Source organism: Schistocerca piceifrons, chromosome 8 (genome assembly GCF_021461385.2).
Source record: "Schistocerca piceifrons isolate TAMUIC-IGC-003096 chromosome 8, iqSchPice1.1, whole genome shotgun sequence".
Lineage (NCBI taxonomy): Eukaryota > Metazoa > Arthropoda > Insecta > Orthoptera > Acrididae > Schistocerca > Schistocerca piceifrons.
In genome coordinates this window covers 409,176,171-409,201,704 of record NC_060145.1, presented here as the reverse complement: position 1 = coordinate 409,201,704, position 25,534 = coordinate 409,176,171, and the positions used below count along the sequence as shown (strand labels likewise).

The 25,534-nt window shown below is 44.4% G+C and overlaps 1 protein-coding gene across 1 annotated transcript in view; it reads right to left on the bottom strand.

Annotated features, from left to right (window-relative positions):
* Nucleotides 1-25,534, bottom strand: part of LOC124712392 (low choriolytic enzyme-like) — a 93,588-nt gene that overhangs the window by 54,463 nt on the left and 13,591 nt on the right. The window contains exon 3 of the mRNA XM_047242688.1: nt 9,459-9,668. Coding sequence (XP_047098644.1) covers nt 9,459-9,668 — 210 coding nt within the window. The remainder of the gene's footprint in view (nt 1-9,458; nt 9,669-25,534) is intronic.

Genomic DNA, 25,534 nt, shown 5'->3' with positions numbered 1-25,534 from the left:
CCTTTTTTAAACGTAAGAACATTCACCGGTATACTTGGGAAGGCAGGGGAACCAGATCTGTCATTGACTATATAATAACAGATCAGGAATTCAGGAAGGCTGTGAGGGACACACGTGTATTCAGGGGATTCTTTGATGACACTGATCATTATTTAATCTGCAGTGAAATTGGGATTGTGAGGCCGAAAGTGCAGGAGGTCAGGTCCATATGTAGGAGGATAAGAGTGGAGAAACTTCAGAATAAGGAAATCAGGCACAAGTACATAACAGCGATCTCAGAAAGGTACCAGTTAGTTGAATGTAATCAATTACAGTCATTGGAAAAGGAATGGACAAGGTACAGGGACACAGTACTAGAAGTGACTAAAGAATGTCTTGGAACAGTAGTGTGTAAAAGTAGGCTGAAGCAAACAGCTTGGTAGAATGACACAGTCAAGGCAGCTTGTAAAAGGAAACAGAAGGCGTATCAAAAATGGCTACATACTAGAACTCAGGTAGGCAGAGAAAGTTATGTTGAAGAAAGAAACAAAGCCAAACAGATAATTACAGCATCCAAGAAGAAATCTTGGGAAGACTTTGGAAATAGGTTGGAGACTATGGGTGAAGCTGCTGGAAAACCATTCTGGAGTGTAATTAGCAGTCTTCGAAAGGGAGGTAAGAAGGAAATGACAAGTATTTTGGACAGGTCAGGAAAACTGCTGGTGAATCCTTTGGATGCCTTGAGCAGATGGAGGGAATATTTTGAAGAGTTGCTCAATGTAGGTGAAAATACGGTCAGTAATGTTTCAGATTTCGAGGTAGAATGGGATAGGAATGATGATGGAAATAGGATCACATTTGAGGAAGTGGAGAAAATGGTCAATAGATTGCAGTGGAATATAGCAGATGGGGTGGATGAAATCAAGTCGAAACTCATCAAATACAGTTGAATGTCAGGTCTTAAATGGCTAAATAGGATAAATGAAATGGCCTGGGAGTCGGGACAGGTTCCATCAGATTGGACAAAAGCAGTAATCACACCAATCTTTAAACATGGAAACAGAAAAGATTGTAACAACTACAATCTCTTTAATCAGCGTTGTGAGTAAAATCTTCTCAGGTATTGTTGAAAGGAAAGTGCGAGTATTAGTTGAGGACCAATTGGATGAAAATCAGTGTGGGTTTAGTCCTCTTAGAGGTTGTCAGGACCAGATCTTTAGCTTACGGCAAATAATGGAAAAATGAGCGGAACAGGGAATTGTATCTATGCTTTATAGATCTAGAAAAGGCATATGACCGGGTTCCTAGGGGGAAGTTATTGTCTGTTCTACGAGATTATGGAATAGGAGGCAAACCTTTGCAAGTAATTAAAGGTCTTTACATGGATAGTCAGGCAGCAGTTAGAGTTGACGGTAAACTGAGTTCATGGTTCAGAGTAGTTTCAGGGGTAAGACAAGGCTGCAACCTGTCTCCACTGTTGTTCATATTATTTATGGATCATATGTTGAAAACAATAGACTGGCTGGGTGAGATTAAGATATGTGAACACAAAATAAGCAGTCTTGCATATGCGGATGACTTAGTTGTGATGGCAGATTCGATTGAAAGTTTGCAAAGTAATATTTCAGAGCTAGATCAGAAATGTAAGGACTATGGTATGAAGATTGGCATCTCCAAAACGAAAGTAATGTCAGCGGGAAGGAAATATAAACGGATTGAGTGCCAAATAGGAGGAACAAAGTTAGAACCGGTGGACGGTTTCAAGTACTTAGGATGCATGTTCTCACAGGATGGCAACATAGTGAAGAACTGGAAGCGAGGTGCAGCAAAGCTAATGCTGTGAGCGCTCAGCTACGATCTACTCTCTTCTGCAAGAAGGAAGTCAGTACCAAGACTAAGTTATCTGTGCACCGTTCAATCTTTCGACCAACTTTGTTGTATGGGAGCGAAAGGTGGGTGGGTTCAGGTTACCTTATCAACAAGGTTGAGGTTACGGATATGAAAGTAGCTAGGATGATTGCAGGTACTAGTAGATGGGAACAATGACAGGAGGGTGTCCAGAATGAGGAAATCAAAGAAAAACTGGGAATGAACTCTATATATGTAGCAGTCAGGACGAACCGGCTTAGATGGTGGGGTCATGTTACACGCATGGGAGAAACAAGGTTACCCAAGAGACTCATGGGTTCAGCAGTAGAGGGTAGGAGGAGTCGGGGCAGACCAAGGAGAAGGTACCTGATTTCAGTTAAGAATGATTTTGAAGTAATAGGTTTAACATAAGAAGAGGCACCAATGTTAGCACTGAATAGGGGATCATGGAGGAATGTTATAAGGGGGCTATGCTCCAGACTGAACGCTGAAAGGCATAATCAGTCTTAAATTACGATGATGATGAGATGAAAAAGCTTAACTGTTACAGTTTTGTACATAATGTTTTAAAAATTGAATTGAATTGAATTGGAAAATAATTAAAAGTGTCTTGGCTTACAATTCACACCGGTTCTGAAATATCTTCATCAGCAAGACATATTTATAATTTACGTACACCATTAAAACCTACAGATTGTGTCCAGTACTCTTGATGAAGTTAACTATCACTTTATAGAGACGAACGTCTTTAGTACACAAAAGAGAAGAAGCTGATTGAGGAAGATGGTAGCCCATACTCAGCAATGTCTTCAGAAAGACCAACCGTTCACGGTCAAATTTGAGGCACATAAATAAGATGTGGTTGGCATCAGCTTCCGACTCAGTATCACACTCACATGCTAGTGAACTGTAAACGTTGATCCGATGTAGATGTTGTGGGAAAGAGGCATGATTGAAGCGTAGTCTTATGATGGTAGAAATCGTGGATCGGTCCAGATGTGTCCTCATGAACCACGGCTGTGAAGGAATCCGCGGTTGTAGCACTGCGTAATAACCGCCTTTTGTCTGTTGAGATACGTTCCACATTTCCTGCCATTGTTGTCTTGCGTGATCCTTGACTTCACGTAAGTAGTCTGTATAAGGAAGGTGCAGATCCAGGGCGATGCCTAAGGTTGCCGCTTGTTTGGCTAATGCATCAACTTCATCATTATAGAGGATACCAGAGTGGGAAGGTACCCACAGCAAATGGATCGTCCAGCCCGTGCGTGTGCTGCGAATACATTCAGCTATCACATCCAAGATATAACTGTTGGTTGTTTTGTGCCATCGACTGTACTGAATGTTTTTAAGAACGCTTTGCGAGTCAGATACTATCAATATCTTGGGGAAGGAAGTGCTAGAGACAAACTTAAGTGCTTCCAAAACTGCCTTTGTCTCCGCCGTAAAAATAGAAGTGCTCGTAGGCAGTTGGAAGGTTTTGCGGATCTGGATCTGAGGGCAGAAAAAAGTGCATCCTATACACTCTTCTTGCGGAATTTTGGAGCCATCGGTATACACACAGAGAAAACCCGGCCATTGTGCTTGAACGAGACGATTGAAAGCAACGTTGACATTAGTACTGTCCAGCCAGGTCGTACTTAAATAATGGACTGGGATCTGGGAGTAGAGCGTTTTAAGATCATATTCAAAAACAGGTAGATGCGCTGAACGCCGTATAGAATGTATGACAGTGTCAAAGCTGGCACAAACGGCTGGCACTTTATTCCTTCTGTGGGATGCAATCCACAGTCGATAAATGCAGTCTCTACTTTGATAGACGGAACTATCCATAATGGCCATGCTTTGAATGTAGAATTTGTCCGATAACATTTGGCGCCTAATGCTCAAGGGCATCTCCCCTGCTTCTACACTCCTGGAAATGGAAAAAAGAACACATTGACACCGGTGTGTCAGACCCACCATACTTGCTCCGGACACTGCGAGAGGGCTGTACAAGCAATGATCACACGCACGGCACAGCGGACACACCAGCAACCGCGGTGTTGGCCGTCGAAAGCGCTAGCTGCGCAGCATTTGTGCATCGCCGCCGTCAGTGTCAGCCAGTTTGCCGTGGCATACGGAGCTCCATCGCAGTCTTTAACACTGGTAGCATGCCGCGACAGCGTGGACGTGAACCGTATGTGCAGTTGACGGACTTTGAGCGAGGGCGCATAGTGGGCATGCGGGAGGCCGGGTGGACGTACCGCCGAATTGCTCAACACGTGGGGCGTGAGGTCTCCACAGTACATCGATGTTGTCGCCAGTGGTCGGCGGAAGGTGCACGTGCCCGTCGACCTGGGACCGGACCGCAGCGACGCACGGATGCACGCCAAGACCGTAGGATCCTACGCAGTGCCGTAGGGGACCGCACCGCCACTTCCCAGCAAATTAGGGACACTGTTGCTCCTGGGGTATCGGCGAGGACCATTCGCAACCGTCTCCATGAAGCTGGGCTACGGTCCCGCACACCGTTAGGCCGTCTTCCGCTCACGCCCCAACATCGTGCACCCCGCCTCCAGTGGTGTCGCGACAGGCGTGAATGGAGGGACGAATGGAGACGTGTCGTCTTCAGCGATGAGAGTCGCTTCTGCCTTGGTGCCAATGATGGTCGTATGCGTGTTAGGCGCCGTGCAGGTGAGCGCCACAATCAGTACTGCATACGACCGAGGCACACAGGGAGCGATCTCCTACACCGGCCGTACACCACTGGTGATCGTCGAGGGGACACTGAATAGTGCACGGTACATCCAAACCGTCATCGAACCCATCGTTCTACCATTCCTAGACCGGCAAGGGAACTTGCTGTTCCAACAGGACAATGCACGTCCGCATGTATCCCGTGCCACCCAACGTGCTCTAGAAGGTGTAAGTCAACTACCCTGGCCAGCAAGATCTCCGGATCTGTCCCCCATTGAGCATGTTTGGGACTGGATGAAGCGTCGTCTCACGCGGTCTGCACGTCCAGCACGAACGCTGGTCCAACTGAGGCGCCAGGTGGAAATGGCATGGCAAGCCGTTCCACAGGACTACATCCAGCATCTCTACGATCGTCTCCATGGGAGAATAGCAGCCTGCATTGCTGCGAAAGGTGGATATACACTGTACTAGTGCCGACATTGTGCATGCTCTGTTGCCTGTGTCTATGTGCCTGTGGTTCTGTCAGTGTGATCATGTGATGTATCTGACCCCAGGAATGTGTCAATAAAGTTTCCCCTTCATGGGACAATGAATTCACGGTGTTCTTATTTCAATTTCCAGGAGTGTATTAAAATCGCGTTTGTGGGCTTCGATCGCATGGCTCGAAGACAGGTACGAATGGCTCTATATTGAAGAGTATCTAATTTGGAGAGATGAATCTTTGACGCAGTATGGTAGAATTGACAGCCAGAGTCTAATCGAGATCGAATTATCCCTCGGTACATGGTGAGTAAAACACTCTGGTGCGCTCCCCACCAGACACGAGTGAGTGAACGACAAGGCAATAGGTCTATAATTAGTACCGACATTTGGATCTTTACCACTTTTAAGAATTGGAATTGTTACTTGCGTCTTCCATGTTGATATGAGGTCTTTCTTCATCCAGTACTGATCAAAAATGTTCAAGAGAAAGTCTTTCGCTTCTATAGGTAGGTGCGCAAGCATAGAGTAGTGTATAAGATCAATGCCAGGGCAACTGTAGCTCGATTCGATACTTTAATAGTTTCGTTGAGTTCTTCTTTAGAGAAAGGACGAAGGAGAACATGATAGCGGTCTTCATCAGCAGGGAACCGATGGTTTAAAAATGGCACCGTGGGAGGAGCGATTGTATCTATGAATTCCTCTAACCAGGCCGTGGTAGCAGGAGGGGAGGAAGACAGTCTTCTTGTTATAAAAGCTTTTATTTTATGCCAGATGCTTGCCATACTGGTTTCATTATTTAGGGACAGGCAAAATTGTTTCCAACTGTCCTTCTTGGTTTTATTCGGGCATTTGTTAACTCGCGCATTCACTTTTTGCACAGCCAAGAAATTGTCCAATGAACGATTCTGACGATAGGTTTTCAAGGCGAGTCGTCGCTTCGCAACTTCCTGAAAGCATTCAAGATTCCACCAAGGAGGAGAACAGTGTTTCATTACTGTAAACTCTTTTTTCTTAGGGATGCTGATGCCAGCTGCGACGTTCATAGCATTGAGTAAAACTGGGTATGCATCTTCATCCCGTTAGTCACGTCTCGTATTTGTAAGTGCCCGCCGAACCGTTTCCTTATAAGAGGCCCAATTGGCTTCCTTGATTTTCCACGTATTATTAGAGTAACAGATGTGTGTAGTATCGACGTTGATGTTAATGTGAAACTCTATTGGGAGATGATCGGATCCCATTGAATCCGTTTTAACGCACCAATTAGATATTTCAGTGAAGCAGGGGGTGCAAAGAGTTACATCAACTGCGGAGGGTCTACGGAGAGGTGAAGTTATCATAGTAGGAGAGCCATCGTTGAGTATCACTAGGTTATTATATTCGATAACGCTTATCAAGGTCCTGCCGTTCCTGTCTGTCACGTCTCCTCCCCACGTTACGTGGTGGGCATTCACGTCTCCAGCTACGATAAAGGAAGGACGAAGCTGACTTACTAATTGTCTCCAGTCATCTTCCACGATACTGTGGTGCGGAACGTTATACAACGAGACAACTGTAAAGGTTCTGTGGCAGTTCGTATCTCCACAGCAACTAATTCAAGGTTGGTGACAGGTACGTGTAACGGGTGTGGTCGATGCGGCAGCGAAGTTTTTACCAGTATAGCTACGCCGCCCCACCCATCGAAACGGTCTTCCCTTTCTATAGAATAATTTTGAAAGTGAACAGTTCGTTCGAATTTGAACCAAGTTTCACATAACAGAACGATATCAGGCTGACCTACGAACAGTTCTCGTTGCAAGCTTTCTCTGTTAGAATTAGCCGATCTCACATTCCACTGCAATACTTTTAAATCCGCCAGAATTTAGGGAGAGAGAGATTGAAATATGCCAGTAACGAGGTGCCGGATATCAGAATTGTTCAGAGCACTATTTTGTCTCATGTTTTGCATGACAATATCAATCACATTTATTATCTTATCTATAACTTCAGCATGACCTTGAGGCTGTCGTTGATTCGGCGCTTGTGCGGTAGCTAATCTGTGAGCAGCAGGCTGGTATGGATTTTGGCTGATAGGAGTGAATGAGTGTTGCATGGGATATAACAGGCTGCGGTACTGAGACCACTCACGAACGTTACTTTGGTTGTTTACTTGCGCCTGCCGCCGGGGAGGCCGGTAAGCGACGTGTGTCGGCTGGGGCACAGTTGCACACTTAGCTGCGTCCCCACTTCCGCGTTGTTGACTCTGCATACTTGCGGCGGGCAGCGGCGGGAAGAGTTGTGGGTTTTGAAAGTCCGGAGAGCTCAAATTTGTTGGAGCAGGAATGATCGGAGCCGGCAAGTGATGTTGTTGAACCCCGGTGACGGATGCATAGGTTGGCATACGAGCAATAGACAGCGCATCCCTGAAGTCAATGTTGTTGAACGTAGGTAATTCTTGAGCTCGTCGCCGTATATGGTATTCCGGGTAGGAACGGTCCGTGGATGCGTGTTGTCCCCAGCAATGAGCACAAACAGTGATAGGTGAGACACAGGATTCAACATTATGTGGACCACTACATTTAATGCATCTCGTCTGAGATCGACATCGTTTGCTGATGTGCCCGTAACGAAGACAATTAAAGCACTGCCTGACAGTTGGTACATAAAGGTCTACGGGACATCTTGTTCCGTGAATAGACACGGCTTCCGGTAAGGTTTGAGAGTCGAAGGTTAACAAACAGGTCTGCAATTTAACGATTTGGTCTTTACCATATCTCTTCGTAAACCTCCGAACGCCTACAACAGGGAAGGGAGATTGTACGACTTCTAAAACCTCCGCTTCTTCAAGGTTGGTGTCTACTTTCCTGATTACACCCAGATTATGGACAACAAAGGAAGGAATGTAAGCTTCTATATTTTTTGACTTTAATACCTCACTGGTATCTAGGAAATTAGCCTTGTCTGGGGTTTTCTGTTCCACCTTAATTTTTGTTTTTCCTGCTGAAGACATGTTAAGTATAGAATTCTTCACTTTTGGCAAAAAATATGCAATAATTTCCCTAGTGTCATAGGATGCAAGCAGCCTAAATTTTTGTCCAAACATTCCATGTAAACTAGGAATGGTCCCCTATCTGTACGTGTGTAAAAGTTGAGAGACCTCGAAGTAGGCGCAGGTCCCACAGGAGGGGCGTTAGTTGCAGCATGTTGGTTAGGAGTGAGCCCAGAAGCAGTTGCTACAGGGGGTCAGCTACATTTGAAACGTCAGTTACAGGTAAGAGTTGATTAGCGTCTGCTATGAAGGTTTTGGAATTTCTTAAATCCAGGCTGACCTCCCTTTGTCGCTTGTTTCTCGTAGCGGAGAAGCTGGAGGAATCCTGTTCCGATAAATCCATATGCTCTTCTGCCGGCTGTATTCCAGATTCTCCCCGAACAACTGCTAACGAGTGGCTGATCACATCCGTCGTGTTGTCCAATGTAGTTCCTGGAGGAGCTGGTAAGGGTGCTGCATCTGGATGTAGCCGCTGGGCAGGTGGTTGTTGTTGATGTTGTCCCATAGGGGCGTCGAAGTCACCACCCCCTTCTCCATACACCCCACCATACATGGCGGGGCTTGCCGTCACCGATAGTAATGTCAGGTGTTAATGTGCCTAACAGAAAACCGTACCAAACGAAAGCTGTTACGCGCGTGCACTAGTAGGTAAACACAAGCGTCACCTGGAATGTTGTTCAACTCTCGCGTAACAAGGGTTTCATCGTCAGTTATGTCGTCAAAGACCCATGATGATATTTTCTAGAGAACAACTGCCCGCGTTTTGAATTTCAAACAACTGTTAAGAGTCTTTTCCAGGAGTGAAGATGTGTAGGACAAACTTTGCACGCACTTTTCTCTTCTTCAGAACATTCTGTAGAACATCTTCAAAAACTGACACACTACGGCTGCACGTCATCTGCTTAACACTGCCTGTTCGCAGCTGCCTGGTAGAATGCACGTCTGTTGTTTACAGACGTTAGTTCAAGCTGCCACCGTAGTTACTGTACTGACGTCACTTATACGCCACGAATAAACAGAGACTGAACCTTTTGGACCGTGTTTGTTCTGTCCTGATAGAAGTACAGCCTTATAAATATTTTCAGTAATCCCTGACTAGAGACACTATCATAGCCTCTGTACATTCCATGAAAGAACAATCGAAATGTTAAGAAAATTTATGAAGCAAGATGTTAGAGAGAAAACAAAAAAATGGTTCAAATGGCTCTGAGCACTATGGGACTTAACATCTGTGGTCATTAGTCCCCTAGAACTTAGAACTACTTAAACCTAACTAACCTAAGGTCATCACACACATCCATGCCCGAGGCAGGATTCGAACCTGTGACCGTAGCGGTCACGCGGTTCCAGACTGAAGCGCCTAGAACCGCACGACCACACCGGCCGGCAGAGAAAACAAAACAAGAGCGTGTGCGGGCGTACTCACTGAAGCCGGGGCTGATCTGGTAGTGGACGACGCCGTGCGGCCAGCGGGCGCCCTTGGCCCGGATGCCGTTCCTCGACATCGGCTGGATGATGTCGCCCTGGAAGTACTCGCCCACCTCTTCTGGGTTGTGTCCGCTCTCGCTGCTCCACGACGACACTTTCTTGCCTGTAGCAGAACCCACCTCCGCGTCACTAGCGGAATGCTGCATCTCTGTACAGACGACACAATTCACTCACAACATGCATCTACGCCGTAAGTACACTAGCGTTAGTCCCTGATTCGGATCCGTCCTCACTGTCTCAGTCTGCATTCCGTTGCCATTATCAGTCCAAAACAGAAGGTGCTACCGACAAACAAGTTCATTACATTCAGCAACATTTACAATTAAGGTACTGCATCAGTGTTCTATTGGTATTTATCAAACAAGTGAAAGCTATGGCGTCACAGCCAGACTCAACGAATTTTCCCCCCTATGAAGTGAAATACTTTCTCGATGACAGCATGTAGTATGCTTAAGTGAAACAATATTTAATTTTATTGGGTGGTGGTGGTGGTGGTTAGTGTTTAACGTCCCGTCGACAACGAGGTCATTAGGGACGGAGCGCAAGCTCGGGTTAGGGAAGGATTGGGAAGGAAATCGGCCGTGCCCTTTCAAAGGAACCATCTCGGCATTCGCCTGAAACGATTTAGGGAAATCACGGAAAACCTAAATCAGGATGGCCGGAGACGGGATTGAACCGTCGTCCTCCCGAATGCGAGTCCAGTGTGCTAACCACTGCGCCACCTCGCTCGGTTTTTATTGGGACCAACTTCTATGTAACGCAGCGATGCAAGTACCTTATTAATACTACTGAGATCAAAATTACGCGAAGATAACACTGTTAGAATATTACAAAAGGACATGTACAAGTGTGAAAACCTCTCGTGCTTGCTCTCTTTTTGTCTTGTGCTCCTTCTCTCTTGCCATTACGTATTGGATGGAATTAGGTCTTTGTCGCTGAGCTGTACTAATAAAAGTGAGACTGATTTATGTGTGTAGACTAAAGTTTATTACTGTATATAAATTATATATTACGACTACGTTATTTGAAGATCTTTCTTCATTTCAAATAAAAAGAAAAATAGATTTCATTAAGGTCAGGAAGTTAAATACGGAAGCCTTTCGTTTGGTTCGTGATTATTTCAAAAGCCGTTTTAAGTGTAATTACTATTTGCAAATTACTTCCATTAGAACCTGCGATCATTTATTTTTCTCCAAGTCCGAAAAGTTTTTTTAATGTAACCACTATCAAAGTAAACTTCATTTCTTTGCATGGTAAGTAAAATACCAACCGAATTGTTTCCAAGCTAATTGTGGACCACAGCTATTTTGCATTTTCGATTTTTACGAAAGTGATTGAAACTAAACAAGAGCATTAGGCCCGAGTTTTCTTTTAATATTACCGCCACAGATGAAGTTTTCAGAATAATTTTACGTAACATTTCATGCTCTTGAATATCAGAAGCAAATTTCACGTAATTACAAGAGATAATGTTATATTATGAATTACGAACGTTGGTCAGTAAGGTTCTTGATGGCCGCTGCTGCGAAAGCTTTCGTCCGAGAGGGATTTTGTTTCAGTCAAGGTTCACATAAGCTGTTTAATGGCTATACTGATTTAGAATGAGGAGTCATCATCAATAGCCCACACACATTGTGTCAAAAGTTGCTAGAGTCCTACTAGATACCTCTGAGACAGGGCAAACAAAAGTCTGTGTTGCCGAAATGGCTTGCTGCGAAAAATAATCAGTTTTATTTGCCTTCGGTACATCATATTGTATGTTAAGATTTACGAGAGGACTAATACATTTTAAAACCGATTTCGCACAATCGTCTACATGATAAAAACCTTACTTCACATCTTGACATTGCGTCCACTGCTCCACAGTAATTGTCTGTTGTTATGTCGGAAGGCGAGAACGGATGACGAAGCTTTGTGAAGACGTCAAGTATAGCTATTTTCTAAATGACGATTGTCTAATGAAAAGATCATCGAAAAAGATTGAAATAATTGCCATTTATTGCGATTTGGACTGTAAGTAAAAATGCAATACACAGCAAAATTAATCAAACTTAAACTGATGTCATTTTATTTGCTTGACAACTGTTTCTACTCGATATAATTTTTTAGAATGTGTACAATGCACGTATACGGGTATGTTTGACTGTAATGCAATGTAAATCACAGAGCGCAAAAGAGAATTACTGGTAGCAAAGACTAATGCAAAAGGCTATCGTAAAAATTATCAGTGTATTATTCGATGTTAACAGAATTATTTCAGATTCTTCTCCTATTGGAACTTTAAAACTACCAGTACCATCATTGATTTGCCAGAAGGTATTCGTGGAATGATTCTGATTCAGCCCGGGTTTCATCAATGTAATACATTGTTGAACAACCTCTTCCTCTTGTATGGCCCATCTTTATAAGGAATGTCGTTCGTGCTGCACTTATGTCACTTCTTTCAGTCAAAAGCTATCTTCTTAACATATCTGAAACCAATGTCTTTTAAAATTCTTCGCATTGCCGCACTGTGATATCGGTTATTCCCACCAAATTTCAAACACGGTGCTTTCAAATATCGTTGTCAAAACCATTTATTTGAGTTACAAGTTTCTAGCGATTTCGATGCTTTCAAGGCGACACGAAAACAAATTTTCCTGAGGTTTCTACAGCTCTGACACTTTCGTTTACAATTCTGTGTACAGTTCTCTTGCAAACACGTGCTTTTGCAATTCGTTCTTGAGTCTTCAAAATGTCAAAAATAGCAGTTTCACTTTCAATTTTACATTTGAAAAAGTTTTAAACGCGGTACACAAATCTCCTCGCCTGCTTGTCAAGAATCTACACCAACACGATAACTCTGCAGTTCCAATTAAGTGCCTGGTGGAGAATTCATCGAACCACATTCAAGCTATTTCTCTATCGTTCCACTCTCGAACACCGCACGGGAAAAATGAACGTTTAAATCTTGCCTTGCGAGCTCTGATTTCTGCCATTTAATTATGATGATCATTCCTCCCTATGTAGGTGGGTGCCAACAAAATATTGTCACACATTGAGGATAAAGGAGGTGATCGAAGTTTCATGAGAAGAGCATGCCTCAACGAAAAACGACTTTCTTTTTCAATGGTAGCCACCCCATTTCGCATATCATATCCGTGGCACTCTCTCCCCTATTTCGTGATAGTACAAAACGAGCTGCTCTTCTTTGAACTTTTTCGATATCCTCTGTAAATCCTATCTGTTGCTGATCCCGCACTGGACAGCAGTACTCCAAGAGAGGATGGACAAGCGTAGTGTAAGCAGTCTCTTATGTAGACCTGTTGCGTTTTCTAAATGTTCTGCCGATAAATGACAGTCTTTGGTTTGTTTGCCTCACAATATTATCTGTCAGATTGTTCCAATTTAAATTATTCATAATTGTAATCCCCAAATAATTACTTGAATTTGCAATCTTTATCCTTTAACCGAAATTTGGCGCGCTCTTTGGAGCACTCATGTGAATGACTTCACACGGTCAACTGTCACTTTTCGCACCAAACAGATATCATCTAAATCGTTTTGCAGTTTGTTCTGATCATCAGATGTAAGATGGAATCATCTACAAACATTCCAATAGGACTACTCAGATTGTCTCCTAAATCGTTTATGTACATCAAGAACAGCAAAGGGCGTACACCACTTCCTTGGGGGACACCATATATCACTTCTGTTTTACTCGATGATTTTCCGTCAGTTACTACGTACTGCACGTTCATTGCCATCCCTGACATACACTATGTGATCAAAAGTATCCGGACACCTGGCTGAAAATGGCCCTCTATCGGTAATGCTGGAATTCAATATGTTGTTGGCCCACCCTTAGCCTTGATGACAGCTTCCACTCTCGCAGGCATACGTTCAATCTGGTGCTGGAAGGTTTCCTGTGGAATGGCAGCCCATTCTTCACGGAGTGCTGCACTGAGGAGGGGTATCGGTGTCGATCACGGAAGCTGGCACGAAGTCGGCGTTCCAGAACATCCCAAATGTGTTCTGTAGCATTCAGGTCAGGGCTGTGTGCAGACCAGTCCATTACAGCGATGATATTGTCGTGTAACCACTCCGCCACAGGCCGTGCATTATAAGCAGGTGCTCGATCGTGTTGAAAGATGCAATCGTCATCACCGAATTGCTCCTCAACAGTGGGAAGGAAGAAGGTGATTAAAACATCAATGTAGTCCTGTGCTGTTGTAGTTCCACGCAAAACAACAAGGCAAGCAAGACCCCTCCATGAAAAACACGACCACACCGTATCACTACCGGCTCCGAATTTTACTGTCGACACCACACACGCTGGCAGATGAGGCTAACCGGCATTCGCCAAACCCACACTCTGCCATCGGATCGCTTCATTGTGTACCGTGATTCGTCACAGCACACAACTTTTTTCCACAGTTTACGCTCCTTACACCAAGCGAGGCGACGTTTGGAATTTACGGGCGTGAAGTGTGGCTTACGAGCAGCCGCTAGACCATGAAATTGAAGTTTTCTCACCTCCTGCCTAACTGTCATAGTACTTACAGTCGATTCTGATGCAGTTTGGAATTCTTGTGTGATGGTCTGGGTAGATGTCGGCCTATTAGACATCACGACCCTCGTCAACTGTCGGCGGTCTCTGTCAGTCAACAGACGAGGTCGGCCAGAACGCCCCTTCACGTTTCAACTTCACTATCACATCGGAAACAGTGGACCTAGGGATTTTAGGAACGTGAAAATCTGGCATACGGACGTATGACACTAGTGACATCCAATTACCTCACCACGTTTGAAGTCCGTGAGTTGCGCGGAGTGTCCCTTTCTGCTCTCTCACGATGTCTAATGACTACTGAGGTCGCTGATATGGAGCACGTGGCAGTAGGTGGCAGCACAATGCACCTAATATGAAAAAAGTATGTTTTTGGGGGTGTCCGGATACTTTAGATCACATAGTGTATCACTTGCACGTTTCTGTAGCGGAATAGGTGTAAGAAGGTGTTGTTGGTTATCACTTACAAACTAGTAACCTCTGAAACAATTTATTTTGAAAAAGAAAATTAGGATTACAGTTTGTGGTTTTCAGACGTTATGGAACTGCATCGTCAAGGACATTGTCAATTACTTCACTTTTGGTGCTTGTTTGTAAGACTCGTTAAACACCTTATGTGATGGTTGACTGAAATAAACTTGATAATATAGTAATGTGCTAACACTGCTGGTCTCTGCCAAAACATGGGAAATATGAACAAAAGAAGGATTTTGTACGAATCCAGCTATTCGATCGAATTTTCACAAGCAATATTTGCCTAGCAAGGAAAGAGAGATAGCACTGCGCAATTGCTGGTGACGCCATGGGTTGAATACCATATGTATAAATGGCCACACACGCTGGCAGATGACGTTCACCGACATTCGCCAAACCCACACCCTGCAGCAGAAAATGGTATATCGAGAGTAGGATTCGTTATGAATATGAAAGAGTGTGTTACTGCGAACAGTTCAGTGATAGGGTTGTTCTGATCAGAATCGACGGCAAACCAACGCCGACAACGATAGTTCAGGTATACATGCCGACTTCGCAAGCTGCAGATGAAGAGATTTGTCTATCTGGAAAAAGCGTTCGACTATTTGAAATGGTGCGAGATGTTCGAAATTCTGCGAAAAATAGCGGTAAGTTATAGAGGGAGACGGGTAATATACAATACGGACAAGAGCCAAGAGGGAATCTTTAAGTGGACGATCAAGAACGAAGAGCTCGGATTAAAAATGGTGTAAAATACCGATGTAGCCTTTCGCCGCTGCTGTTCAACCTATACATCGAAGAAGCAATTATGTAAATAAAAGAAAGATTCAGGAGTGGAATTAAAATTCAAGGTGATAGGAAATCAATTATACGATCCGCTGATAACATTGCTATCCTGAATGAAAATGAAGAGGAATTACATGATCTGCTGAGTGGAATGAACAGTCTAACGAGTACAGAATGTGGACTGAGAGTAAACCGAAGAAAGACGAACGTAACGACATGTAGCAGAAATGAGAATAGCGAGAAATTTAACATCAGAATTCAAGGTCAAAATATAGATGAAGGTAAGGCAGCAAAGTAACAATGACGACTAAACGAGGAAGACATCAAAAGCAGACTAGCATTGGCAAAAAGACACTTCTCGCGAAGAGAAGTCTACTAGTATCAAACATAGGCCTTAATTTGAGGAAAAAATTTTTGAGAATGTATGCTTGGAACACAGCATTGTTTGGCAGTGAAACATGGACTGCAGGAAAACCCAAACAAAAGATAATCGAAGTATTTGAGATGTGGTGCTACAGACAAATGTTGATAATTAGGTGGACTAATAAGGTAAGTGCTGAGAAGGTTCTGTGCGGAACTGGAGAGGAAAGGAGTAAGTGGAAAACACTAGCAAGGAGAAGGGACAGGATAATGGGATATTTGTTAAGACATCAGGAAATGACTTTCATTGTACTAGAGGGAGCAGCAGAGGTCAAAAACTTTAGAGGAAGACAGAGACTGGAATACATCGAGCAAATAATTCAGGACGTAGGCTCTAAGTGCTACTCGGAACCAATCAGAAAGAAATGGCTTCTCTTAGAAGATAGATTAAGGAAAGACAAACCAAGCATTATAGACTTAGAGAAAGCTTTTAACAGTGTCGACGGGAATACTCTCTTTCAAATACTGAAGGTAGCAGGGATACAACTTACAGTTTGTACAGAAACCAGATAGAAGTTATAAGAGTCGAGGAGCACGAAAGAGAAGCAATGGTTAAAAAGGAAGCGAGACAGAGTTGTAGGGTATCCCCTATGTTATTCAGTCTGACAAAACAATAAAGGAAACCATAGAAAAATTTGGAGTAGGAATTAAAGTTCAGGGGGAAGAAATAAAAACTTTGAGGTTTGTCGATGACACTGTAATTGAGTCAGAGACAGCAAAGGACTTGGAAGAGCAGAATAGAATCTCGAACGGAGGATATGGAATAAACATCAATAGGAGTAAATGAAGGATAATGGAATGTAGTCAGATGGTATCAGGTGATGCTGAGAGAAACAGATTAGGAAGTGAGACACGTAAAGTAGTAGATGTATTTTGGTATTTGTGCAACAAAATAATTGATGATGGCCGAAGTAGAGAGGATGTAAAACATGTTTGGCAATGGTAAGAAAAGGGTTTCTGATGAGGAGAAATTTGTTAACATCGAATATAGATTTTTGTTTTAGTAAGTTTTTCCTGAAGGTGTTTGTCTAGAGTGTAGCCATGTACGGAATTGAGGCATGGACGATAAACAGTTTAGGCCGAAACAGACTAGAGGCTTTTGAAATGTGGTGCTACAAAAGAATGCAGAAGATTAGAGGTACTCAACAGTATTTGGGAGACAAGAAATTTGTAGCGCGTGAAGGCGTTTAAGAAATCATTCTTTCCGCGTTGATTACGCGAATGGAACGGAAGAAACCGTAATATTGGTACGATGGGAAGCAGTAAAGTACTCCCTGTCATGTATTTCACGATGAATTTCAGAGGGTAGATGCAGATGTAGGAAAGGATCAGACGAGTGCCGAGGTAGTTACTTTCAAGAGGACACCGCCGAATTCTTCAGATCCTTGTCTTTATACACAGCAAAATCGTCTTGTCACGTACGAATTCGGCACAAAAAATATCCTAGCGGAAGTGATTTAATAGAAAAAGAGGCAGGTCATATGTTATTGTTTCATCAATGTTAGTGTCAAGCATAGAGTAAGGCAGGTGAGTGGAATTGGGGGGCGGGGAGGGGGGGGGGGGGGAGCGGAGCAGTGGGTTCTGCAAGCTGTGCCGCCGCACTTGACAATGGAGGGAGTAGCGGTTAAGTTGAAAACGTATGGGCCTTCACAAAAGAGACGGACATTTTCTGCTGTGTGTCCGCAATACCCGGACGGCGAGCGTATAAGAAATGCCGGCTGCTTGTAAGGGCAAACACCGCAGTCTTTGAGCTTTCGGGGGACCGTTTGGTACTCTCCTATAACAAAAGAAAACCAGTTCCGAAGGGGAGCCAGACCGTTGGTAAGGCAGGTGTGTGTGTGTGTGTGTGTGTGTGTGTGTGTGTGTGTTTGTGTGTGTGTGTGTGTGTGTGAGGCAGTAAACAGCGATGTAGTCCTCCTTCAAGCAAAACTGGAGCTGCGTCGCAGTTAAACGCTACCGTCGAACACAGCACAGGAAGCAAATAACGAAGTTTGAGGAAGGTTGTGCGAAAAAATGAAATAAATGAACAATTTGATGGGCGCCCTTCAGTATTTGAGCTTGAACACAACAACGAAGAACTACATGAATTTCACGACTGTCACAACAAATCAGAAAATCAGCTTCACCATGGAGTTGGAGAGTGAGGTCGGGCACCCGTTCTTAGATGTATTGGCCTATGGAAGACCTTACTCTAGGGCACAGAGTTTATCGGAAGCCTTCCAACACTAAAGGGTATTTAGAGGCCGCTTCGCATCGTCACCCCAATCCAGGAGCAAGCCGCTCTGAACACCGTGTCTTCCCTTGCGTGCCGCATCAGTAACCAACCAAAGTTAGATTTCCTTATGCAGACATCGACGGTCAACGGCTACGTTGAGCTTTCCCTAAAAAGGTTTTCAGACGAAGCAATAGCAATGAAAGAACGAGAAACATCCTGCACATTCTGTAAAGCTATTGTTTGTTGCTACAGTATACAGAACAGGCAGAATTCTTCGGAAGAATGGTGGAAGGACTACATCTTTCAGTTAACGGTGGAAAAAATTCTCCGAACTGCAACGGACGCACCTGACAGCCTCCACAATGCGGGAGTGTAATTGCGGCACAGTACAGAGGACGAACCAGAACTCTGCCGACAAACTTTCAGAGGTAGTTCAGTGATATATCCTGAGTATTTTGGTACAACGGCCTTCGGCGGCATTTCGTTTAGTTTCTTGTCTCAGTTAGCTTTTTACCTGACAAAAGTGCACAGCAGTGTGAATGTGGACGGCATGCCCTATACATATCTTGCTTGGAAACAAACTTGTTCCATTCACTCACGGCACTTGCTGTTGTCGACAGCCATGACCACTTTATTCTTCGCCCACAAGCTGGCGTTGTGTACTGCTCGGTGCCGTCTCGCGAGTGCCTTTTTTTTCGATTGCATTAATTGTACGTTAACAGTGATACAAAGCAGTATGAATAGATCTTGTGATGAAGAGTTGGTCGATACACACCTCGTGTGAAATAGGAGAGCGGCGAACGACGGTATGGGGAGCTGTTCCTGTAACGACGGCGACCACAAACAAAGTAGTTTTGGATTGGGTTGGGTTGTTTTGCGGGAGGAGACCAGACAGCGATGTCATCGGTCTCATTGGATTAGGGAAGGAAGTCTGCCATGCCCTTTGAAAGGAACCATCCCGGCATTTGCCTGCTGCGATTTAGGGAAATCACGGAAAACCTGAATCAGGATGGCTGGACATGGGATTCAACCGTTGTCCTCCCGAATGCGAGTCCAGTGTGCTAACCACTGCGCCACCACACTCGGTGCAGTAGTTTTGCGTCTGAGGGTTGTTGCATTACTCCGTGTTGTGTTTTGTGTGTTGTACGTTTTCATTATTGTATATTACAGACTTCCTCCGTCTTGTAAGCGATTTTCACAGAAATAAGGGTGATTGCGATAACAAACGGAATAATTACGTTGGTACTGTATAGCGATTATCCGGACGCCGTCGGTCCCTTGTACCGAGGTATTACTTAGAAGGTGTCCTTGAACGGCCTCTGAAAGTTCGTCGTTCGAGTTCTCCTTGTATATCGGCGCAATTGGAACGACAATAAAAGAACGCATTAAGGAGCACGAACTCCACACACACTTAAGTCAAAGTGTAGCGGTAGTGGAGCACCAAGGAGAATGTGATCAGATTCTGTGCTTTAAGATGCTCATTAGGCACGGGAAGTAATATTTATGAATTAAAGTTCGCCAAACACTTGAAATGTCAAAGAATGGATACAATTTCAGTAGAGATGACGATTACAGGCCTCTGTATTCGTAGATGCTCGCTATCACGGAAGTCAACACCCAGCACGGCCAACGAGGAACATAGACGTATACTGGGAAACAACCGGAGAGGCACAACAATATTTTGCATTCCCTTCTGTTACAACATCGGTTTTCTGAATTTACCCAATGACAACGGCCAGATATCAGCCTGAAGATTTTTACCCAGTAACTTCACTTCTCTGCAAAAGCGTTGGAAATAGCCTTTGCTGTGCGGGATAGCCGCACGGCTTTAAGCGCATTGCCACGGTTCGCGCGACTCCCCCCGTCGGAGGTTCGAGTTCTCCCTCGGGCATGGGTGTGTGTACTATCCTTAAAGTAAGTTTAAGTTAAAGTAGTGTGTAGGCTTAGGGACCGATGACCTCAGCAGTTTGGTCCCATAGGAACATACCACAAATTTCCAAATTTCCAATAGCCTTTTAGGAGTGAACGCGACGCTTGGCTTTCGACAGTGTTCTGTCATCTAGAGACCCATGTGGGATCCTGAAGATGATGCTTCCAGAGACATCGAAATGCCAAGCATTGAAAAAGTCTAAAGAAGAATATGTTGCGGCTAATGACTCAGAAGATTTTACCAACAAATGTTACGTTGTTCTCGCAAAACCTCATTAAGTATCGTATCTTATTTCCAAAGTATATCTCGGCAGGGGTCTCGGGGATAATGGCATATTCAGAGGCGCATAAACAATCTCTTTTTCCCCTCGGTGTACGTCCCAATAGAATAGGGTAGAAAATCGGTTGTACTGATTCGAAGTACTCTCTTCCACGAACTAGGCATGGCGGTTATCGCTGAAATAACCGGTGGTCGGTTGCACCCGTTCTTTTCGCCTCCAGTTTAACCTGACTGTCAAAACCGTTCAGAAATAACCGATTTCTGAAGTAACCGATTTTCAGCGTTTTATTACTATTACTTCCAGTAATAAACGTAGACTTTGAACAACAGTTGAAGAATTCTAATAGAGCTGGAAGAGTAGGAGATTATGATTGCGTCTGCGGCAGAAACCGTTGTCTCCAGCAAAGATTGAAAAATCTGAGGAAACGAGCGCGGAGACAGCAATAGCAAAAGGTCACAAGTCGATGACGTCCCTGCACTGTCACTTTTAGGTCCTGTCAATTCTTCACACTGAAGCAACAACGAAGTTACAGGTTCAGTTATCCTAAATTTATAGCACGTCAATAAATTTAAAGATATATCAATTAAATTTATCGTCTCTTCCACGGATCAATGTGGATGTTTTCTCCTTGTTAGTTGATCCTCCTCCCGTTCGTTGCCTTTGAAAGTAAATAGAGCACTACAGTTCATTGCTACCGCACTTTGTAAAATACCACTCTGCAGTACGACTGATGTCCGAGGACGACAGTAAGAAACCATCGTATAGACCAGGCGAGGACAAGTCTTGTGCACTGCAGGTACACTCGTATCGCCTAATAGGCCACGCCGTGCGGCAACGGGTACATCATTGTCCCTGCAATACTGTACGAATTATTACGTCATGTGTTCGTTGCTAATTTATAGCTTTAAGCGTTATTTAGTGCTGATCGCTTTTCCCAGTTTCTGTAACAATCCAATATTTCAAAGCTGCAGAAATTTCACGAAGAAGCATCACATGTTTTTAAAAAAAATTTACTTGAAAACCATAAATTTTAGCGCTGCTGCTATGGTAATTTGATATGTCGCTTTCTTTACCCGATTATTAATAAAAAACGAATAAAAATGTTATAGCCGAGACCAAACAAATACCGAAAAATTCCGATTATTCAGAACTAAACTATCGGTATCGGTTTTAGACAGTTGGTTTTGCCCATCCTTACCATGAACTATACAGCACTTTGCGAAGTACACAGGGGATGGACAAATATATGGAATCATCAAAAACACATCACAGTGCAGCTAAACCGTTGGTATTCAAAACAGCTTCCACTCGTCTCGGAACGGATAATTATAGGTACTGCGTGGTTTTCAAGGGAGTAAATAAAAATGTCGTGTGACTAGGGCCTCCTGTCGGGTAGACGCCGGGTGCAAGTCTTTCGATTTGACGCCATTTCGGCGACTTGCGCGTCGATGTGGATGAAATGATGATGATTTGGACAACACAACACCCAGTCCCTGAGCGGAGAAACTCTCCGACCCAGCCGGGAATCGAACCCGGACGCTTAGGATTGACTGCCGCGCTGACCTCTTTTTTTTTTTTTTTTTTTAGTCTCATGTCTTCGCTTCTGTTCGTTGCATCTGCTCGGGGCGGCCGTCGTAAGACATCCGTTCAAGTTCGTTGTTGATCCTTTAACTCAGTTTTTTTATTACAGAGGGTAGCTAAACCCTCTGACCGAACATGCTGAGCCACCGTGCCGGCTACCACTCAGCTACCGGGGGCGGACTCAAGGAGTCTCTGATAGCTATCACCCACCCTTCTCTCTAAAATACATCACAAAGTCTCAATAATACAGAGATCTGGTGACTTGGTGTTATTTTAAACTTGTGACTGCATGTCTATCCTGTTGCCACAGCCGTCAGTCAACCAAAGGTAGGAAAGCCTTGTTTTGGGGAAGCTTTTTTTTTTTTTTTTTTTTTTTTTTTTTTTTTTTTTTTTTTTTTTTTTTTTTTTTTTTTGCAGGATGAAAGTTATTCAGTGACCGCTTAAGTGACGTCCTATCATCCTATCCCTTCTTCCTGTCACTGTTTTCCAAATATTCGTTTCCTCCTCGATTCTCCAGAGAACCTCTTCATCCCGTACCTTCAGTGCACCTAATTTTCAACATTCTTCCGTAGCACCATATCTCAAATGCTTCGATTCTCTAATGCTCCGGTTTTCCCACAGTCCATGTTTCACTACCTTGCAATGCTGTGCTCCAAACATACATTCTCAGAAGTTTCTGCCTCAAATTAAGGCCTATGTTTGGTACTAATAGATTTCTCTTGGCCAGGAATGCTCTTTTTGCCAGCGCTACTCTGCTTTTGATGTCCTCCTTGATTCGTCCCTTATCGTTCATTTTGCTGCCTAGGTAACAGAATTCCTTAACTTTATCTAATTCGTGATCACCAATCTTGATGTTAACTTTCTTGCTGTTCTCATTTCTGCTGCTTCTCATTACTTTTGTCTTTCTTCGAATCACTCTCAATCCATAATCTGTACCCATCAGTGTGTTCATTCCGTTCAACAGACCCCATAGTTCTTCACTTTCACTCAGGATAGCAGTGTCGTCAGCGAATCTTATTATTGATAACCTTTCACCTTCAATTTTAATTCAATTTTTGAACCTTTATTTTATTTCCGTCAATGCTTCTTGGATGTATAGATTGAGTAGTAGGAGTAAAGGTTGCATCTCTGTCTTACACCCATCCGAATCGGAGCACTTCTTGGTCTTCCACTCTTATTGTTCCCTCTTGGCTCATGTACTTATTGTATATTACCCGTCTTTAACTACTGTTTACCCTTCGTTTTCTCACATTTTGGAAGATCTTGCACCATTTTACATTGTCGAATGCTTTTTCCAAGTCGCAGATCCTAGAAACTTGTCTTGATATTTCTTTAGTCAAAACTGCCTCTCTGATGTCCTTACCTTTCCTAAAGTCAAACTGAAAGTCATCTAACATATCGTAAATTTTCTTTTCCGTTCTTATGCACATTACTATTTTCAGCACCTTGCATGCACGAGCTGACAAGCTGATTGTGCGATAATTCTCGCACTAGTCGGCTCTTGCTATCTTCTGAGTTGTGTGGATGATGTTTTTGGGAAGTCAGACGGTATATCGCCAGACTCATAAATTCTACACACCAACGTGAATAGTCGTTTGGTTGCCACTTCCCCCAATGATTTTAAAAATTCTGCTGGACTGTTATTTACCACTTTTGCCTTCTTCGGTCTTAAATCTTCCAAAGCTCTTTTAAATTCCAACTTCAGTATTGGATCCACTGTCCTTTCTATAATGATTGCTGTCTCTTCTTTTATCACGTCATCAGATAAGTCTTCGGCCTCATAGAGGCCTTCAGTGTACTCTTTCCAGGCACCCTCTCTGTGTTCTGCATTTAACAGTCGTATTCCCATTGCTCTCTTAATGTTACCGCCCTTACTTTTAATTTCACCGAAGATTGTTTTGAATTGCCTATATGTTGAGTCAGTACTTCCGACAAACATTTGTTTTTCTTCACATTGTTCATGCACCGTTTCGCCTTAGTTTCCCTGCACTTGCTATTTATTTCATTCCTAAGTGACTTGTATTTCTGTATTTCTGAATTCCACTGATCAATTTTGACTTCTTTTCTTCATCAAAAGTTTTTCTTCTGTTAGCCATACTTTCTTCGCAGTTACCTTCTTTGTACCTATGTTTTCCTTTCCAGCTTCTGCTCTCTTTTAGAGATGTTCGTAGCTCTTCAACAGAACTGCATAACATCAGATAACAAGGCGCGTGCCGGCCGGAGTGGCCGTGCGGTTCTGGGCGCTACAGTCTGGAGCCGGGCGACCGCTGCGGTCGCAGGTTCGAATCCTGCCTCGGGCATGGATGTGTGTGATGTCCTTAGGTTAGTTAGGTTTAATTAGTTCTAAGTTCTAGGCGACTGATGACCTCAGCAGTTAAGTCGCATAGTGCTCAGAGCCATTTGAACCATTTGAACCATGACGCGTATCTCTTCATTCCTTAGTATTTCCGCATCTCACTTACTTGAGCATTGGTTCTTCCTTACTAGTCTCTTAAACTTCAGCCTACTGTTCATCACCACTAAATTGTGATCTGTTTCTACACTCCTGGAAATTGAAATAAGAACACAGTGAATTCATTGTCCCAGGAAGGGGAAACTTTATTGACACATTCCTGGGGTCAGATACATCACATGATCACACTGACAGAACCACAGGCACATAGACACAGGCAGCAGAGCGTGCACAATGTCGGCACTAGTACAGTGTATATCCACCTTTCGCAGCAATGCAGGCTGCTATTCTCCCATGGAGAGATGCTGGATGTAGTCCTGTGGAACGGCTTGCCATGCCATTTCCACCTGGCGCCTCAGTTGGACCAGCGTTCGTGCTGGACGTGCAGACCGCGTGGGACGACGCTTCATACAGTCCCAAACATGCTCAAATGGGGGACAGATCCGGAGGTCTTGCTGGCCAGGGTAGTTGACTTACACCTTCTAGAGCACGTTGGGTGGAACGGGATACATGCGGACGTGCATTGTCCTGTGGGAACAGCAAGTTCCCTTGCCGGTATAGGAATGGTAGAACGATGGGTTCGATGACGGTTTGGATGTACCGTGCACTATTCAGTGTCCCCTCGACGATCACCAGTGGTGTACGGCCAGTGTAGGAGATCGCTCCCCACACCATGATGCCGGGTGTTGGCCCTGTGTGCCTCGGTCGTATGCAGTCCTGATTGTGGCGCTCACCTGCACGGCGCCAAACACGCATACGACCATCATTGGCACCAAGGCAGAAGCGACTCTCATCGCTGAAGTCGACAACGTCTCCATTCGTCCGTCCATTCACGCCTGTCGCGACACCACTGGAGGCGGGCTGCACGATGTTGGGGCGTGAGCGGAAGACGGCCTACCGGTGTGCGGGACCGTAGCCCAGCTTCACGGAGACGGTTGCGAATGGTCCTCGCCGATACCCCAGGAGCAACAGTGTCCCTAATTTGCTGGGAAGTGGCGGTGCGGTCCCCTACGGCACTGCGTAGGATCCTACGGTCTTGGCGTGCATCTGTGCGTCGCTGCGGTCCGGTCCCTGGTCGACGGGCACGTGCACCTTCCGCCGACCACTGGCGACAACACCGATGTACTGTGGAGACCTCACGCCCCACGTGTTGAGCAATTCGGCGGTACGTCCACCCGGCCTCCCGCATGCCCACTATACGCCCTCGCTCAAAGTCCGTCAACTGCACATACGGTTCACGTCCACGCTGACGCGGCATGCTACCAGTGTTAAAGACTGCGATGGAGCTCCGTATGCCACGGCAAAGTGGCTGCCACTGACGGCGGCGGTG